This window comes from Sciurus carolinensis, chromosome 5 (genome assembly GCF_902686445.1).
Source record: "Sciurus carolinensis chromosome 5, mSciCar1.2, whole genome shotgun sequence".
NCBI classification, from domain to species: domain Eukaryota; kingdom Metazoa; phylum Chordata; class Mammalia; order Rodentia; family Sciuridae; genus Sciurus; species Sciurus carolinensis.
The window spans coordinates 160208321-160218360 of NC_062217.1; the positions used below are offsets into that span (position 1 = coordinate 160208321).

Here is a 10040-nt window from a genome sequence, read left to right on the forward strand (position 1 = left end):
GGCTCTCAGAGCCCTTCCCGCTTGGCACTTCACCCCTTTCTGAATCCCCTGCATCCTGTTCTTGTCCTCCCTATTGTGGAATCAGATGCCCTGGGTCGAGGGGAGGATGAGCAGAGAGATGTTTTGCTCTCAAGAAGCGTGCATCCCTCTGGATGGGGCTCAGAGCTCAAGGGATTTGGGTGAGAGGGTTGGGAGGTTGGACAGACTCCAGGGGGCAGGTGAGAGTGGAGGTGGCAAGAGGGTGCCCGCCTCTGCCTTCGCCCAGGGGAGCCCAGGTACCCTCCTCCCGTCTTTCTTGAGCTGACTCTCTGTGTTTCCTCTGTTCATCTAGGGGAAGAAGAAGAAGAGGAAAAGGGACAAGCAGCCAGGCGAGACCAATGGTAAGTTGCGATCCTCAGGATGGAGGAGGAAGCGCAGTAGCTGGAGGGCCACTCTTATGTCAGGCTTCCATCTGGGGGAGGCAGGAGAAATTCAAGGCCAGGACATAGGGGGGGCATCTTAGGCAGCCTTTTTATTTATGCTTTTTAATTAATTGCTTCATGACTGCCCTTTTAAAGCTAGTAACATCCATTGTTGCATGAAAAAGCACATTGTAATTCTAGTGGAATGTGTTTTTAAATAACTGCAAAGCCTGTAACTGGAGAGTGAGCGGCAGGCATGCCTCTGCGGGGATTTAGGCAGTCTGCTTATTTTGTATGTGTCTGAGGAGGGCTGAGGAGGGGCCAGGGAGCAGGAGGGGTGTGAGTGTCGGGTATTAACTGGGCTGTTCCTGAATGTTCCGATGCATGCCTTTACAGTGGTAAATTGCACCCATTTTAAATTAAGGAGGTTTGTCATTCTCTAGAGGAATTAGAAATACTGCATAGGCAATCTCAGAGGTCCCTGGGAGAAGACCAGGCTTTTACAAACAAACAAACAAAACTCTTGAAGGCTTTGTATAATTTGTTCTTTTTTTTCAGAACACAGCGAATGTTTCCTAAATCCTTGCCTTTCACTTCCTCCGATTACAGGTGCTAATGTCATTTTGAGTCATTAAAATAGTTGATAAACTGTTTTTTAATTTTTCTTGCCGTTATAGTTTTATTAACATTAAACACGTATGACATTTGAACATCCTTTAAAATGACCATCTACACGGTTTCGTATGTTTCGGTAGATTTTTTTTTCCAGTTGCTTTTGTTGTTTTTTTTGAATTTAATTTAACTTCTGTTTTGTTTATTTATTTTTCCCATAACAGTTGTTTAAGCAGCAATGACAGTGATTTAGAGCTGAACTAACTGTGCAAATTGAATATGCAGTATTTCTTTAAAAGAGACTGGTAAAGAGAAAAAAAAAAAAATGGAAGGAATTCAGTAATAAACCTCCTTAATCTAATGGCATTTTTTTCCATGGCTCCCACTAAGTTTTCTCCCACAAGCATGCATCCGCAGTATGATTATTTTTTTCCTTTGCTTTTTTTTATTTTAGTTTTTTTTCCCTCCCTTTTGCTTTTCTGCTTATAATTTGCAAATCCACTAGCGTTTTACTGACCATGCCTGCTTCAATGCTGCTGTGAGCTTCTAACTAACCCTTAACGGCTCGTCCACACAGCCTGTTGACCTCATTCTGTTCCTCTCTCAATATTAACGAAAAGAGATAAAAAAGAAAAGACGGACATTCCAAAAGCTGCAATATCCCAAGACCACGACCCTTTTCTTTCTTTATTTCTTTCTGTTTTGTTTCGTTCTGTTCTTTTTTTTATTTGTAGTTTTTTTTTCTTTTTTTCTTTTTTTAAACTGTTATACTCTGAGAAGAAAAAAGCATGTTACAACTTAATTCCCTCCTTTGCTTTATTTTCTTCTGGAAAAAAAAAAAAAAGAAAGAAAATTGAGAGGAAAAAAGGGAAAGCAGAACTTAAAAAGAGGAAAAATAAATGATTGAGTGATTTCTCCAGTGCCTAACTTCCCTTTGGCAGCTCAAACTGAATCTGAGACACAGTCCTTAAAGAAGGGATACTGCAGCTTTATTTGCAACAGCTAATTTCACAAGTTGAATAAGAATGTGATTTTTACCTTTTTTTTTTTTTTTTTAAAGTAAAGAAAGTTAAAAAACAAAAGTCAATATTTTGCCATTAGTAACCAGGTCATTGATTTATTCCCTTTTTTATTTTTATTTTTTTCTTATTTGTGTCTCTCTCTCCCCCTCCCTTCCCTTCCCTCCCTCCCTCCCAATCTCTCTCTCTCTCTCTCTCTCTCTCTCTCTCCCTTTCTCCCACGTCCTCCTCCTCTGCTCGCTCCTTTCTTGAACTCATTCAGACCTGAGCGCTCCTAAGAAATGCCGAGCGCGCTTTGGCCTTGATCAACAGAATAACTGGTGCGGCCCTTGCAGGTGTGTATAGTCTCCCAGATTCGCTGTGCTGGTTTGCAGCTGGTCTCTTCCATTCTTCCCCCTTCTCTGGCCTGTTGCTTCATAGCTCTGTGTGTGGATCGTAGGAGACACGAGGGAGTGGGACATGCCAAATGTGTGGGCTCGATGAGGGATGTGCTTGTTCTCCCGCTGCTGCTAGCCAAAATGCCACTGTAAAACAGCATCACGTGTGCCTCCTCGGGTCAGCGACCGCAGACCCCAGCGCGCCCTCTCCCAGGGAATGTTGCCTGCCAACCCCCTTGTGACAGCCCAGGATCCTCATCCTGGCCTAGGTAGAAGCCAATAACGTCACCTTCTCCCCTCCTCTTTTCTCTCTATTTTTATTTATTTTATCGTTGTTTTTTGGTTTCTGGTTGTTGTTTTGTGTGTGTGTGTGTTTTATTTGCCTTTTTTTTTTTTTTTTTTTTTTTTTTTTTTTTCATTTGACTCATAGAAGTCCTTTCCTTTCATGCCCTTGGTGAGGGACGATTACCCAATAGAGCCAAGGTGCTGTAGAAGACAGTAAGCTGTAGCTGAGATCTCACATCCGACTGAGCACGACCCACCATTGTGTTGTATTTTTTGTGTTTACCTTATGCTAACAGATGCAAATACTCCAAAGAAGTGTCGGGCACTGTTCGGGCTTGACCGACAGACTTTATGGTGCAAACCATGCAGGTATATTACCACTGCGAGGCCTTTGGGAAAATCACATCACTCTGTTCTTCTGGTACCTTAGTGTGACAATTTATTTTGACCTCTTTCCCATCTCCTTTCCCCACTGGCATCAATGACTAATGATCCTCATTCTTCAAAATTTCCTGGCTAATTTCTTGCTGTTTCCTCTCTCCACTTTCTCCTCCTTTCTTTCTCCCCTGCTCTTCCAAATAACGTATCCCTGGTGGCAGGACTAGGCCATAGCCTTAACAAACACGGCCGGGCACCAGTGCTTTCCCTTGGCCAGCCAGCGTCCTGGCCTGGCCCGGCCTGGCCCAATGAGTGCCTTGGTGGCCTGTGTCCTGAATGTAGAGAGCCAGCAGTTCTCAAGTTTGGACCAGTCGCACTTGGCAGCCAGAGCATCCCTGTGCACTCGGGAGCCTGGGCACTCTGAGGAGTGCTCTGGGGCAGGCTTATTTTTTTTCTGTACCCCCCCAACCCCCCCCGGTTGTTTCATGTTTTAAAACCACATATTTCTATACAGAGGAGCTTGTGTAGCTGACATTGTTTTACAGTGCTAAAAAAGAAGCGTGGCATTGACCGGCATGCACCAGCTAAGGGACTGTGGGCAGTGAGGCCTGCAGCCCCATGCTGCAGCGTCCCAGAGCCACAGACTTAAAATGCATGCACAGGTGTGCACGACGTAGCAGTGGTTCCTAACAGAGCAGCCCGGAAGAGTCCAAACCACACCCCGTGTTCCTCCGGCAGGTTCCCGCCCCACTCTTCTCAGGGAAGCTGTAGGTACTTCCTTGTTGGTGGAGGGCTACCAACTAGTTCCTGTCTCATTTCTTTTCCTTTAATGACCACCTTTGGTTAAATTTGTTGTTTCTTTGTTCTGATACAAGCAGTCTTTGAATTTGGAATATTATGATGGTAGGTATCTCGACACCCCAACACGCGTCCCTGTTTGTAGTGCCTCCTTGTCACGTGTCCCTCTCCTCCATGCCTTTGCCATGTGCTCTGTGTCTAGACGTTAGAACAGATGTCCATCCCATCACGTGCATGCCCACGAGTCTGCTGTGTCTCTGACCCCCTTCTCTGAAGCCAGTACTGAGAGATGGGTGAAGTGCTCCTCTAGCTGACCCAACAGATGATCGGGGAGAAAGGGCCCAAGGCAGGAATGAGGCAGGTGTCCTGAGTGAGGGATTTGGGACCTTAGATGGTCCCCCAGTGGGAGAGGAAGACCCTGGTTCTCAGAGCCGGCAGCTCTCAGAGTGTCCTTGCAGCACATCCCTGGGGTCTTCTCTGGAACACAGAAAAGAGTTCTGTGATGAAGCTGAGGTTGTAGGTACGCAATCAGGACGAGCCAGGGAAGACAGGCCAGTGCATCCGTCCACACTCTATACGGGCCGAGCAGGGAGATCCTTGGCCAGGAAACCTTCCTGCGACACTGTGCCGTGGCAAACACTGGCTGGTGGGAGCCTTCCTCCTGTGCAGTAGATACGTCTCACTGCCACCTGCGAGTGTGCCTCACAGTGACGGTGGCTCGGGTTCCCGGTTGGTTCATTCTGTTCATGGGGAGCAGTTTATAAATCGCACCCCCCCTTTGTTTGTGTTTTTGTTTGTGTTTCAGAAGCAGCTGCAGCATATTAGATTTGGCTTTTTTTATTTCCTTCTAGAAGTTGCTACTAACATTGACCTGGACAGGCATCCTGTCCTCACCCAGCCCACGCTTGCTGAAAGCCAGGGTGGAGTATTTCCTCAGAGACCAGAATTTTCTTGATATTTTTTTTTACCAAAAAAAAAAACTCCGCCAGCCTTTGTAGCTGCAACCTTTGTAGCTGCCTCACGTTTTACCAGCGTGGTTTCCATGTGCAGTTTTAGGGGCTGTTGGTGTGGCTGCGGATACTGAGAGGCTGTGGTCCCAGGAGCAGCTCAGCAGGCCCTCTCCCCAGATTTTCTTCCTGCCTCAGCCCCCTTAGAACACTTCCAACAGCTATTTTTCTTAGGGACATCTGTTCATACCTTAAATGTATTAGCAAATTCATTTCTATCGTTTTTGAGGATATTATTCCAAAACAGGATCAGAAAGAGTCCTTAGTTTCCTTTCAGAATAAATATGGAAGAAGCTAGCTGTGGCTGCAGATGCCTGGACGGGTGGGTAGAGTTTGGGTTTCATGTAACCTGTAAAGTAAAGTAACCTGTCCCCCCCCCCCCCCCCAAACTCTTCCTCTTAACTTTGCCATGACCACATGTGGCTTAATGTGAAAATCAATAGGACCAATTGTGCTTTTAAGAAAAAAGTGGGTGGTGGGGGGACAGAGAAAAGCAGTTGCCAACCGAGGCATTTCCTGACGCGTGTGTGTGTCCAGCTGCCTTTCCCTCAGCCCTGTTGGGGAGCATCGCTCCGTCACCATCGTCCTCGTGTCCCATGTTCACAGTGCCCATGCATCCCCGTGATCTGGAAGCTTCATGTCATAAGGGGGGTGGGGGGGGCGAGGAAGGCCCTGAGAGACTCTGCCAGTCAGGGCTCCTTAGCTCGCCACACAGGGCTCCTGAGTTCACTCGGCACTCGAGAACATTCTCACCCGACTCTGTTTTGAGCCCACCAAGTTGCTCTTCACCAAGTCTCTTCACTCTGCCCTGAGCGCCTGGAATGCTGCTTGATGCCACCCCGTCTTCTGGTCACCACCCCTTTCCTTCGCCTGTCCTTTCCGCTCTCATTTACCTACCCATTGCTTTCTCAGTTTTGCATATGCCTCCCCCTACCCCCTCTTTTCCTTCCTCCATTTTAAAAATGCATGGACATCTTAGTTTTTGAGCATGTTTTGATCTGCAGGCTCAGATGGTTTAAAATGGAAAGGCTTGATTATTTACTTATTTATTATAGTTCCTGGGATGGGAGCAGAACCCTGTAGTCTGTGCCAATCTGTCCCAGGGAGCAAAAGGAACCTCACCATACCGTGAGGCGGGGGGCTGCCCCTGCTCCCCCAGAGTTCCTTCCAACCCAGAGGGGACAGACAGACCTGAGGCCACAAGCCCCAATGGGTCTCTCAGCCTCTAGGAGGCCAGCAGGACCGAGCATGCTTCCTTCTACCCTCCTCTCCTTCCCTTCCCTGCCATCTTGCAGAGTCCACAGCCCATGCACTGAGAGGCCTGGGGCTCAGAGCAGAGGGAGCTCAGTACAGCCCTATCTCTCAAAGGCCAGTGACACTGTCCAGCAGTGGTTGCCTTCATGCAGGCAGCATCTTGGCCGTGCTGCAGTGGCCAGTGCTCACACACTTGTTTTTAGATGGAGTGTTGCGGCCTTGGTTCTGACTGCATATTTAAGGGTCCTTGGGTGAGCACATTCCTGTATCTGCATTATTTTTATAGCATTAGTGGGTTGATCCCAGGATCACCTTTCCTACCAAGTGTGATCCCATCAGACTGGGATTAAGGGTGGGAGAGGCTTTGAAGTCACATGCCCAATCTCTTGAGTTGATTTTTCCCTGACTTCATCCTTTGATGATAAGCAAGAAGGGCTCTGAAATTCACATTCCTATTCCTTACATACATGTGTAGTGGAGAAGGGGAGGTTCCGGTTTTGGTGCAGAGTAGAGTGAGTCTTTCTGGTTCAGACATGATGACCCCAGCCCAGGAAGGTCCATGCTGCGATTCCCTGGCACTTCTTCTTTGTGGTCACTCCTCTGTGACTGGCTTGTGCTGCGCCCTCCACTTCCTGGCCTTAGCATTTTGTCAAGGGCATGACACCTCTCCATCCCATCCTCACTGTCTCTCCTTCCAACCTTCTCACCAGGGGGTGGGGGAGGGGAAGCCCCAAATCTTCAAAAAAAAAAAAAAAGATAAATGAAAAATTAAAAAAAAAATCAAGTTTGAATCTTAATTTAATCCACAACCTGCAGGCCATACAACCAGTTATTCTTGTTCCTTTGGATCATTTTCTGTTTTTCTTATTCTTGCCCCTCCCCCACCTTTGTTTATCCTCTTCTACCTGTTTTTGGTGGTTTTTTTTTTCTTTCCTTTCGATTTTTTGTTTTGTTTTGTTCTGTTTTTTTTTTTTTTTTTTTTTTTTTTTTTTTTTTAGTTTATTTTGTTTTATTTTTGTTCCCCCTCCCCTCTCACCTGATTCTGACCTCTCTTGATTTGGTGTGGTTCTTAACAGACAAGCCCGAAAGCTCTCTGGGCGCCGGCAGCCTCACGGTGGTGGTGTGTTAAACCTTTAAGCTTCTTGCTGGGGCTGCCTTCAGCTCTGTGGGCTCAACAGTCAGCATTTTGAGAGTCTCATTGATAAGAGGCGGCTGGGGAAGGAGCTCTGTCTTTCTCTTTTAGACTCATGCACACACACACACACACACACACACACCATTGGGGGCTGGGGGTGGCAGTGGTGGGATTTGGGGGGGGGCAAGGAAATGTGGGAAAGTGAAGGAACGTGTAAGCCCAAGGAGAAATGAGCGTTTCTGTTCATCTCCGTTTGGACAAAGCCACTTTGGCCAATGGGTGCCACCGTCCGCAGGTGACGCCCGACAGTCTGCTCACTAGCTGGGCCGGGGTGGGCCGCGGGCGGGCCAGCAGGTAGGGCGCCCTCCTGGCACCTCGCGTGCGGAGCGGACCTAGGGCAGGGTCAAGGGAGCCAGGCGCCCGGCAGTGCCACCTGCCCTGGCCCCGAGCTTTAGCTTGACTGTCCCCTGGCATCCCTGCCCGCTATTCACAGATGACTCTCTCCCCTGTTTCTAGGAGAAAAAAAAAGTGCGTTCGCTACATACAAGGTGGAGGCAGCTGCCTCAGCCCACCCTCTTCAGATGGAAGCTTACTAGACTCGCCGCCCCCGTCCCCGCACCCGCTGGGCTCCCCTCCCCCCGACGCCAAGGCACAGACTGAGCAGACCCAGCCGCTCTCGCTGTCCCTGAAGCCCGACCCCCTGGCCCACCTGGCCATGATGCCCCCGCCGCCCGCGCTCCTGCTGGCCGAGGCCGCCCACGGCAAGGCCTCCGCCCTCTGCCCCAACGGGGCGCTGGACCTGCCGGCCGCCCTGCAGCCCGCCCCCGCCCCGCTGGCGCAGCCGTCGACGTCTTCCTTACATTCCCTCGGCGCGCTGGCCGGGCCGCAGCCGCAGCCGCTGTCCCTCGTCACCAAGTCGTTAGAGTAGTCGGTGTCCCGCCTGCTGTCCGTGTCCTCGGTCCTTGGTTTGCCGCCCCCGCCGGAAAGCTTTTGTTTTGTACTCTTGATTTTGTGCCACGTGGCTACATGAGTTGATGTTTATCGAGTTCATTGGTCAATATTTGACCCATTCTTATTTCAATTTCTCCTTTTAAATATGTAGATGAGAGAAGAACCTCATGATTCTACCAAAATTTTTATCAACAGCTGTTTAAAGTCTTTGTAGCGTTTAAAATATATATATATATACATAACTGTTATGTAGTTCGGATAGCTTAGTTTTAAAAGACTGATTAAAAAACAAAAAGGAAAAAAAAAAAGAGAGAAGCAATTTTGAAGCAGCCCTCCAGACGGAGTTGGTTCTGTATTATTTGTATTAAATACGAGCTTGCGAACCAATCATTTTACACCTGGTTTTTAAACCACAGGGGCACGGTGGATGCAGTGCCGTGACTTTTTTGTTTTTTTTGTTTTTGTTTTTGTTTTTTTCCTGTGTGAACAACTTTTATTGTGATGTTACTTGTTATTGTTTAAATGTACAGAAACAAAGGGTTAAAATGTGTTAATATACCTTGTTCCATGGTGTTGTTCTTTTGGGGGGAGGGGGATGCTACTCAACAATTAATGGAATCACAACGCTGTTGGACCAGTAGTATTTATTGCTTTAGAGATTGCTTGTCCTACCTGTACGTCGTCCCTTTTTAAATATGTTTTCCTTTTTCTTGAAACTGTATAAAGTTTTTTTCCCCTTAGCATAAGCATCTTATATATAACAACTCATTTGTACAAGGTTTTTAAGTTTATATATAAAATGTGTATATATTTTTTTGTTTCCCTTTTTGACTTTTTTTTTTTTTTTTTTTTTTTTTTTCTGTATGAAACCCAGATGCCGCCAAATGGACATTCATAGTTGCATTAAGGATCAGTAGCATTAACAAAAGTTGCTTTAAAAGCCATTCTGTAAAACAAGACTTGAACATTAGTGAGGGAATCTTAGCGAAGCTGTCTGAGCAGCAGTGGGAACCGCCCGTTTCCCCTTTGAACTCCTAGTCAAATGCCCTGTGCCCTTAGGACATGGACTGACCGTGTGCAAAACTTGATGTGCCAAAATTCTCAGTGACTTTAGCTTTCTCCCTCTTTTTGATGCTGTACTTTTTGTTCACCATGTTTTGCTGTGATGTTACATAGGTAGATTGTATGTAGTTTTAATGTCACCTATAACAAAATGTGTTTGGTAGCAGATTGTCCAGAAAGCATTTTAAATGAAGAGGTATAAACCCTTAAGGGCCAAAATTCTGTATATTAGATTACTCTTAAACGAAAAACCAGCTGCCGCTTTTATGTATACACACGACATACAAGTAGGTAGCGAACTTTAAAAATAAAAAAAAACCTAGGCATGTTGATGTTGCAAAATGCTGTATAAAGCTGAAACCTGTTCATTCAGTGCCATTGTAGTTGACATGAAGCGATTGTAAAACTGTCTCCGATTTTTCTCTGGTTTATTAAAATGCTAACTATAACATTTTTTGTGAATACTTTGAATGTTTCCTAACAGTTGTGACGTTACTGTTCCGTTTTATGCTCTTATTCCGAGTTCATTTTTAATGGTTTGGAAGCCATTTTTGTAATGAATAAATGTTCATGCTGTACAGTATCTGTAGCATGCCGTTCTGGATTAATAAAAGCAACTTAGTATGTGCAGATCAAGGCTGGTCACTTGTTTGTGTGATTTGGATTTTTATCTCTTTGGCAATTGGACCTGCCCTCACTGGGAGATAAACATTCCCAGTTGGTCTTGAGACCACGTGTGGGTTTTGTGTGGTGACCAGATA

At 46.5% G+C, this 10040-nt stretch overlaps 1 protein-coding gene across 35 annotated transcripts in view; it reads left to right on the forward strand.

Annotated features, from left to right (window-relative positions):
- The window catches only part of Tcf7l2 (transcription factor 7 like 2), a 181253-nt gene extending 172680 nt beyond the window's left edge, over nt 1-8573 (forward strand). For 13 of the 35 annotated variants that reach the window (XM_047552754.1, XM_047552757.1, XM_047552756.1 and 10 more), the window contains 4 exons: nt 332-380; nt 960-1010; nt 2295-2367; nt 7783-8573. In XM_047552754.1, the coding sequence (XP_047408710.1) occupies nt 332-380; nt 960-1010; nt 2295-2367; nt 7783-8194 (585 nt within the window). In that variant the 3' untranslated portion in view covers nt 8195-8573. Of the gene's footprint in view, nt 1-331; nt 381-959; nt 1011-2294; nt 2368-2471; nt 2699-2990; nt 3064-7782 lie in introns of those variants that run through there. The other 22 variants (XM_047552759.1, XM_047552767.1, XM_047552768.1 and 19 more) reach the window with 6 other exon arrangements.
- The last annotated feature ends 1467 nt before the right edge of the window (nt 8574-10040 follow it).